This window comes from Typha latifolia, chromosome 9 (genome assembly GCF_019914945.1).
Source record: "Typha latifolia isolate L0001 chromosome 9, TyphaL0001v2, whole genome shotgun sequence".
NCBI lineage: Eukaryota > Viridiplantae > Streptophyta > Magnoliopsida > Poales > Typhaceae > Typha > Typha latifolia.
In genome coordinates this window covers 10,108,303-10,118,385 of record NC_133094.1, presented here as the reverse complement: position 1 = coordinate 10,118,385, position 10,083 = coordinate 10,108,303, and the positions used below count along the sequence as shown (strand labels likewise).

Genomic DNA, 10,083 nt, shown 5'->3' with positions numbered 1-10,083 from the left:
ATGACAGAGATAAAATAATAAATCTAACTCTTTATTATTATTGGTTTCATGCGAATCAATTGTAATAGAGGTGCTCTTCCTCAATATTCACATATTATTCCCATGTTTGATTTTTTGGCATATTTTGCTTCATTTATATATTTGCATTTTTGTAACTCAATATTTGTATATACATGCTATAAAAAACCGCCTACTCTTGATATTCTCCTTTTTTCACAAAAACATTCTTGGGGATTTTTGGTTAAAAAATAATAAATTTCATTTTCTTGCTATTTTCAATAATGCTTCTATAATTTTTTTTTTTAAAAAAAAGACAACCTGACATAGTGAGATCAGAATCAGGCCCATAAAAGGTTTAACGAGTCCAAGATCTGTAAGATAAGATAAAACTTTTGGCTTGTTTTATATAAATTCCTTCACCTATATTTAATCCTAGTTATATTGTGATTGAGATACCATTAGGATTATACCTGGATTTCTCTGCGACTAAAAGACTACTGAGTAAATTATATATTTGAAGGCCCAAGAGAAGAGTATGAATTATGAAACCAAGGGGAGGGGAGGTTATCTCCATTGTGATAATATGTGTATAAAGTACTTAATATATAAGCTTTTATCTTGATTTCTTTCCACATTTATGTGCTCATCTTGCAGAATTCATTGGACAACTCTGTGCCAATTTTTTCAAGTTTTCAATGATCATGACCAGCTTCGTGTTGAGCCGATTAACAAAGCATTTTGGCAACCATCCTGCTGGATCCAACTGTGATACAAAAATGTAAAAAAAAGAAGAAGAATGATGAGCGAATTTAACACGTCAAAACTTAGGCAAGCAATGAAGTCCATCCACAGATGTTATATCACAATATCAAATATTCTTTTCCCTCTTGTCAATTGATATAAGAAAGGAGCATTTGCAATACATGGAAGATCGTTATATAATAATCCTATTTTTTAGTTCATTTTTTCATATTGTAAAGTAATTTGATTTTATGTTGTTAGATGTGTCCTAACTGCAAAACTTCAATGAGTTTTTTTGTTATGGTGTAGGAACAAATATATATTAAGTGATCTTAGACAAAATTTTTGCTCATTCTAATAATAATAATATTTGTTACTTCTAATCTCATGTTATTATTATTATTATTTTTGACATGGTGTATGGCGATTATTTACTATGGGTGAAACTAATAGCAATCATTAAGCTGCCTAATCTAAGTGATTACCTGAACAACATAAGTGACCGTGCACGAATCATCCTCAAGCTTTTCAACTACCCATCCTGATTGCAGCAGTAGCCCCCTTATTGAGTTGCTCTTCTTAGGTAGCAATCCTGCAGCAATCTCCTTTGGTAGAGAAGCCACAGCAACCACCTGAAAGCCCACAGAAACTAATTAATATGCAAACTTTGCAGCATTGGCATTGGAAAGTCTTAGCTAAATTTGATTACCAGAGTTCCATCCTCCATCGTCTCCCTCCTCTCATATACTATGAACTCTCTTTTCTTGAAGAGTGGTTTGGAGGCATCACCAAATCTGAGGCCAATGATGCTTAGGTTGTCATTGAGGTCCTTTATGTATTTGGCTTCAACCAAGTCAGGATCCCATTGCTGGAAGATGACGTTAAGGTTAGATTTATTCCACCAACAGGTAAGGAGAAAGGAAACAGATTTACAAGATAGAAGGGCAAAGATACGCCAACAGACATAAGACTTGAATGGCATGGAGTTTCAACCTCTTCATTTTAATCATAGATTTAGCAAGGTAGTGCATAACAAAGAGTAGTTCACCTTAGCAGCATCAATGGCATTGGCAACAGCGATGAACTGCTTTGGTGAGACAGACCGGAGAACCCATCGGCTTCTGAACACATGAAGCGAGTCCAAGCATCGCTTTGATACCTCAACGCCATCCTGGAAAGCTAAAACCTTCCAACCTTCACTGCCTCCAGCAAGACTTGACTCTGATGCCGATAATAGCTCTTGTATGCAGCTTTCGCTTGCATAGGACACATATCTTCTCAGTGAGTCCTCACTGATAGACCTTTAAAAGCCAAAGAGTAGATATCCTTCAACTTAGATACTTCATATGACTACAGAAAATTTGATAGGAAAGAGTAGTAGAAAGTTACCAAGAGCGAGTACATGAAGTTTTAGCCTTAGTTGCAGCAGTACTCATTGTATGATAGGTGTATGTGTATTGAGAATTGACTAAGACAACAAGCAATATATGAGGAGTTCAAGAGAGAAGAAAGGGTTGCAGTGATTGCAGCACATGCAGTGGGAAGGTGAAGCACATGGGTGTTGGTAAGTAATTGGAAGGAGAGGATGAGATGATAACTCAAGTGCAGAAATAAAATAAAATCATTGCAGAAAGGCACAAGCTTATAGTTTAATTCTGGTGCATGCCTCCATTGATGGAGTTAGCACCACTACCCATTTCAGAACAAGCATATGTCCTTTCTCACATGGTGGTAACCAGGACTCCACATCAGATGGGCCCAACTTACTTAGGCCCATGAGTAGCTCTTCCCTGGCATTTTCTTTGTTGATTGTCTAATTCCATGGGATGCACCCCACACCTCCTTGTTTTAGTTTAAGAAGACAGATCTTCCTCATGGATTTTGTTTCCTGCTAGGTAGCCAGAATATTGATACCAGTCTTATTGCAATTAATTCAGATCAGTCACATAGAAAGAAAAAAACTAAGAGTAACTAAGAAAAATTAAGGCATCACAGTTTATTAGCTTATAGACCATGTTCAAACTCATGGCCTATTGTATTGTTGTGAGAATCAGGTTGAATACAGCAGCGTTGTCCAGGCTGGTTCTGTAGTTTATGTAAATGGTTTGTGTCAGCAGTTTACTAGCAAACCAATTAAACAATAAGAGCAAGTCTAAACTTTTAAGTAAAAAAGCATTGAATCTTAATACTGTAGAGAGACTGCATGCACTGCATCTTGGACAGACCAACCTGGCTCTAAGAAAGGAAAAGAGAAACCAAGTGGATTAGTTTACAAGCTAAATGTGATATGAGTGGATAAAGAACTTTCAGATAAAAAGGAAAAAAGTAAAAGCATCATATTATATTTAGGAATCTTGACAGATCATTAGAAAACAGTACTACTAAAAAAATCTCAACTAAGGGTAGAATAACCATTGGTGCTTGCATCATTAGAGTTCAGGAGGGTGAACTGTCGCTATCATATGTGAGAGAAATGCTAGCTGTCTTTAGGACTGTCAATCTAGCTCGTAATTTGCAAAAAGCTCGTGTGCAACTTAAAATTTTATTCAAGATCAACTCTCTCATTTAATAAATGCCAAACAAGAGCAAGGCTTAGCTTACTGGCTAATATTTATATAAATAAAACAATTGAAAGTTTATTACTATATATAAGTATTCTCACTACTGAATTGGGGTGTAACTGTTGAAACTTTATTCCATATGCCATATCCAAAATCAGAATCATGACCGGCCATACATCTTAATACGTTTGAGATACACAAAGTCTTACTAATATTTTCTTAGTATACAATGGCAAGAATAAATAAACAAAGAGGATATGTTTTATTAAATTTAAACTAATTGTAATGAAAATAAAACAATGTCATTATTACTGTGTCTCTAAACGAAATTAAGGTCCTAAGTGGAGGTAGGGTTCAGGTGCATCTCGCTTAGTTGCCACGCTAACCATTACCTAAAATAATAATAAAAAATTCATGAGCCAACAACTATAGCTCAGTGAGTGGAATCCACTCGAAAACTAAATAATTCTAAAATTTATAGTGTTAATTAAAACCCAAGTTCAACAATATAAATGATAATTTCTAATAGGCATGCTCTAAAAATAATGACAATAATAATAGAAAAGAGTCATAACTTGTAACCTTACTCAGTTTTAATATATTAATTTTTTTTCCAATGTTTATAATATTATTTCTCTCAATGGGTTTAGACACTATGGATCTACATCAACTGGAAGTCACTTCGAGATGACGCTCGAGACTTTTCATCGTAGCTAATCCGGTTATAGTCATTAGGTGGTGTTACTATGTGATCAAAATACCTTGTCTTTTCCACTAACTGTTGAGAGAGGTTAGAGTCACCTCAAGAAATTTCTGATTCATCCTAAGACTATTCTCTAACTCCGCTAGTGCCACTTAAGAAAGTCACCGCAATGATTTGATATAAAACTTTTCTCCTGGACTTCCAAATAGACTTGAGTTACTACGGAAAGTCGCAAGCGATCTATACCGGAACTATTCTCTAAGTCATACTAATACTAGTTTTATTTTTCTTTTCACTAAAAATTTATAATTTGCACAAGATATGGCGATGCATTGAGTAAAAATTTATAATTTGCACAAGAAAAGGGAAAGTAGGCAGAGGGTTAAGGAGAGAGAGAGAATTATGGTTTAATTTATAGAGTAAAAATCCAAATCTAAATTAGATTTGGATTTGGCGAGATCTCTGCGGCCGCCTCGTCGCGTGTCGGAGAGGGAGGAGGGGGAGGGGTTGCACGTGCACCCTCTTCTCTTAATTTTTTTTTCAATTCTCACACCATAAATTTATTAGCTCAAAACAAATTTAAAATTAGCCAGTAGAGCAAAGCTATAAACAAACTAGTTCAGTTGATCTTTAAACAAGCTTGACTTAGCTCACCAAGCCAAATGAGCCAAATATGAGTTGGCTCGAATTCTTTTTGAGTTGAAACATGAGCTAGGATTTATATCGATTTTTTGAGTTTGATATATTTAATTTCGAGCCGAGTAAGGCCCAGCTCGCTCCTATTTGGCTATTGATGTTTGTCACAATCAAAATTTAAAATCATCACCAACTATGTATCACAATATACTTGAGATACATGGTGCCATAACATTTAACTCTCCATACAAAACATTAAAAAAAAACTCAATATAATTTGAAACACCAAGCCAATAAACTCTCAAGAAAATAAAAATGATCCAACTATACAATCAATGTTTTTAAAGCAACTAATGCAACAAAATAAAAAAGAGAAATTGACACATCCTGAGTGGAGGTAAATGAGTCCCGGTGCACCATTTTCATTTGCCATGCGGATTAATTTCGAAAATATTAAAGGAGTCTAATGAGCTAATAACTTTAGCTCAATAGGTGAATTCACCCAAAAGCCAATAAAATCAAAATTTATTAGACATGATATAAAAACCAAAGCTCCATAATTAATAAAAACGATCAGCATGCTCATAATGTGAATAATAAAACACAAATAACAACTATGCAAAGACTAACATGCTCAATTTTATTATGCGTGTTATGATATGACGACGGGAGTTGAGTCAGTCAAATCGAGTTAAGTCAAGTGAATTAGTTAGCTTTATCTTATTATTTTAAATTTTAAATAATTGAATAATCTATATGTGGATCCGATCCGTTAGGATTTATACTCCTATAAATAGGGGTGGTCATGTATTGATAATAATTGTAAAATGAGAATTGAGTTAAGTTATTCTTATTATCTCATCTTTATCTTTTATAGTAGCTATTTGATCGTTCTTATTTTTCGAGGAGTAGATTATAACCATAGAACTATCCAAAGCTTCCAAACCCTAGCCACCATTTTTCTCGATGAGACACCTTACTCTACGACCATCCACCACCACTCTTGGTCGTCTGTCATGTCACAATCCAAAATCAGAATTATGACCGGCCATGTACCTCAATACGCTAGAGATACACGAAGCCGTATTAATAATACTTCTTAAGTATACGACAACAAAAAAAAATAAAAGAAGAGAATTTGCTTTATTTGATAATGAGAATAAAATAATGTCATTATTATTGAGTCTCTAAATGAATTTAAATTATGAAATAATCTAAAACATAAGATCAAAAGAACGGAAAGGTAAATAGGTAGGTCCTAAGTGGAGGTAGGGTCCCGATGCATCATGCTCAATCGCCACACTGACCATTACTTGCAATAATAGAGGAGAAAAAAAAATCCATAAGCCAACAACTATAGCTCGATGAGTGGAATCTGCTCTAAAACTAAATAAATCTAAACTTTTATAGTGTTAAATAAAACCCAAGTTCAACAATATTAATGATAATTTTTAACAAACATGCTCTTAAAATAATGACAATGATAATAATAGAGAGCCATAACTTGTAATCTTGCTCAGTTTCAACATATTAACATCTTTCCAATGTTTATAATATCATTTATCTTAATGGGTCTATAATTTGTGGATCCACGTTTAACTAAAAGTCACCTCGAGATAACGCTATAATCTTTTTCTCATAGCTGATCCGATTAGGATCATCATGAGGTGTCACTATGTGATCAACATATCCTATCTTTTTTGACTAACCATTGAGAGAAGTTAGAGTCACCTTAAAAAAAATTTTGATCTATCATCAGATTGTTCCCTTACACTGCTAGAGTAACTTAAAAAAGTCACTACAGTGATCTGAAATAGAACTTTCTCCTGGACTTTTAGTTAAGACTTGAGTTACCATGGAAAGCCACAAGCAATCTACATCGCAACTGTTTTCTAAGTCATATCAATACTAATTTTTATTTTTCCCTTTAAATTTGTAATTTGCATAAAATATGGCGATGCACTAAGTATAATATTTAAATGTACACAAAAAATATAATAAATAAATTTGCACATAAAGAATAAAATAAATAAATTTGCACACAACAAGTTATATGATTTGATAAAAGATACGAAATATAATATAATTAAATTATTTAATTTTAAAATTTTTATTGTTATTTATTATAAAAGGTGGTGATTTTTAGCACGTGAGCTAGAGATAGAGATTTCTCAGTTGTCTTGCTTAGACAACTTAAGAAAGTCACTACAGTGATCTGAAATAGAACTTTCTCCTGGACTTTCAGTTAAGACTTGAGTTATAATGGAAAGTCACAAGCAATCTACATCGGAACTGTTTTCTAAGTCATATCAATACTAATTTTTATTTTTCCCTTTAAATTTATAATTTGCACAAAATATGGCGATGCACCAAGTATAATATTTAAATGTACACAAAAAATATAATAAATAAATTTGCACATAAAGAATGAAATAAATAAATTTGCACACAACAAGTTATATGATTTGATAAAAGATACAAAATATAATATAATTAAATATATGAGTGAACTAACTCACTTAAGTCTAAGCAAGACAACTGAGAAATCTCTATCTCTAGCTCACGTGCTAAAAATCACCACCTTTTATAATAAATAACAATAAAAAATTTTAAATTAAATAATATTAAGATTTTCTACAATTTAAAATAAAAAATTACTTATTTGGGCCAAACAAGCCCAATCGGTTGGACTGAGCTACAGTTGGCCCGTAGCAAAGGCCCAATCCAATTAAGTTAAATGAATCAGGTCAGGTCCCTTAGACTCGAATCCATCCCGACCCGAATCCAACACTTAAGGGATGAAGGCAAGACTCGGGTTGCCTAAGTTTGGCTCCTTCATCCCGAAGGGACCAATGAGAAAGAAAGAGAGAGATGCCAACAATCTCCGTCGCCAGCAGTTCGCAGGCCGTGCCTGCGTCTTCCTTGTGCCCTTAACGACTTGAAAGAGGAGAGGGAGATTGGCAATGGCTACCAGCAGTGGGAGGCCTTCCACTCATGGCCGACGACGACCAGAGCCACAAGGGCTCCAAAGGTGAACATCTACGACACGAGGCCACCGGCCGATGTGATTAGCTGACAAAGCCGCAATCCTCTAAATTAGGTATTTCTATTTTAACCTATTAAACTTAAATTAAATTTAAGGGGTAGAAGAGAGCTTACCAAGGAGTTACGTGGTAGTCTCCGATTGCTTCGACGGCACTCCGGCAGTCTAATTTTACGGCGACGAATCCAACGGTAAGGAAGGAAGAAGAAAAAGATAAAGAAGAAAGAAATGGGGGCTAAGGTAAATCCAATAGAGAGGGCTTTGGAGTTTGATTTATAGAGAAGAATCCAAATCCAAAATAGATTTGGATTCGGCCAAAAAAATCACGATAGCTTCGGAGAGAGAGAGAGAGAGGGAGAGAGAGAGAGAAGGGTGTGCACGTGTAGCACACGTGCACTCCAAGAGAGTTTTTTTTGTTTTTTATTCTTACACACCACACTCCAATAACTGCCGCAATGTCGGATATTTATTAATCTGTTCCTTTTGACTTATATTCATTGTCTTATTTTTATCTTTTCATCTTGACCTCCAATTTACGTGAAACTAAAACCATTAGAATGGTAATTTCCAATTATATCATTATCTTAAATTTTTATAATTTTCTTACGTTCAGATTAGTCCAAATCTCTTTCATAATATTGGTATTAAAGTCAACATTTCTCAGCCGATTGTTAGCACGAGATGGAAGAAGATGAACGAGGAAAGAACAACCATAGAGGATCAGGACCTCATCTCTGTTCCTACGGGTGTGTCCCTAGCACCGCCACCACCACTGTCAGTTTCTGGTGACGAGCCACCAGCGTAGGCGAAGACATTGATAGAGTCCGTGGACTCATCAAGAGAATCATTGAAAGAATGCTCCAAAAGTATCGAGAAGGCTTTTCAAGCCTTGACAGTAGCTATCCGGGCTCGTTACCACCTACCTGCGTGACCAGCGCTGCCGGCCACATTAAAACCAGCCCCCTGCTGCAAGGCAAACCCAAGCCTTGAGGGAGGGAACCAACTGGGCAAAACCGTGTTGCAACAAAATCGTGGCTCATAACCACAAGTCCGGCGTTTCAGCGACCACGGTCGGCTTCCTCAAGCCAACTACCATTTGTTAGGTTTTTAATTGTTGGCAATTGTATACAAAATATTCTAAGTATATTTATACATGTATATGAGCTTTTATACAAGTCTAGAAAATCTTTGGTTTGAAGAATTGCAAGATTATTGGAGAAAAGTTTATGAGTTCACAGCGCGTTCTCACGTATTCACACATACCGAGAGCTGCGTTCACAAGCGCGTTCAAACGTGGGCTCACGCATTCACACAGACCGAGAGCTGCGTTCATAAGCGCGTTTGAACGCGAGCTCACGCGTTCACACAAACAGAAAGCTGTATTCACAAGTGTGTTCGAACGTGGGCTCACGCGTTCACATAGACCGAGAGCTGCGTTCACAAGCACGTTCGAACGCGGGCTTACGAGTTCACACAGACCGAGAGCTGTGTTCACAAGCGTGTTCGAACGCGGGCTCTCATGTTCACACAGAGCGAGAGCTGCGTTCACAAGCGCATTCGAACGCGGGTACATGCGTTCACACAAACCGAGAGCAGCGTTCACAAACGCGTTCGAACGCAACTTGAAAAATTCAAGCTGTCGCGTTCGAACGCACTTGAGCCCATTCGAACGCACCTGAGATCAAGTCAGGTCGTTCGAACACACCCGGGCTGCGTTCAAACACACTAACGAAGTTTAAAATTCTTGGACTTTCGTGAGTTCGGATAAGACTTGGATTTGGCTCTATCTTGGTGATTATATATAAGTATTGTGATGCCCTAACTCTAGGGTGGTGGAAGAAGCAATTTTGAAGGAGACTTCTTGAGGCTACACCTGTTCTTCAACTAACAAGGTTCTACTCTTCTAAAAAGCTTAATCTTTCGTCTTAAGGGCTATCTAGACGAAAGGACAATCCCGAGGCCTACTGAGGTTGGACATCAATCACGAGAAGCAGTGAATCGTGGGTTCTAGCGAGCAAAACTGAGAGGAACAAAGTCGTTTGGATCAACGGGTTGTTTTGTGAGTCAGTCTTGTAACTGCTACTATCCTAGTGATTGGTTTTGATCCGAGTTTGGATCCGTGGTTTTTTTTCGTTTTGGTTTTTCCACATTAAAATCTTGGCGTTCATCTCTGCTTTCGTTTTTAATATTTCTTCGGACTTTTACTTAAGCGAACGAGTGATATCATTGTCTAGTATTTAGATACATACTTGTGTCTAGGGGTTTTTTCACCATCTAATGGTGGCCACCACAGCGACCGAAGATCGTTGCATCGCCAAACTCGACAGTCACGATCGTGAGGAATTTTCCCAAGCTAAGCCACGTCGGGACGCTTCACCAAGTGTCTCCACCGCCAGGGC

At 36.5% G+C, this 10,083-nt stretch overlaps 1 protein-coding gene across 1 annotated transcript; it reads right to left on the bottom strand.

Moving 5' to 3' along the window:
- Positions 1-540: 540 nt before the first annotated feature.
- Positions 541-2,418, bottom strand: LOC140795691 (uncharacterized). The gene is made up of 5 exons (XM_073148405.1): positions 2,131-2,418; positions 1,790-2,042; positions 1,451-1,609; positions 1,227-1,373; positions 541-763 (listed from the first exon to the last, which is right to left on the bottom strand). The coding sequence occupies exons 1-5, from the start codon at positions 2,175-2,177 to the stop codon at positions 644-646; spliced, it is 726 nt and encodes a 241-aa protein (XP_073004506.1). The 5' UTR covers positions 2,178-2,418; the 3' UTR covers positions 541-643.
- Between the last annotated feature and the right edge of the window lie 7,665 nt (positions 2,419-10,083).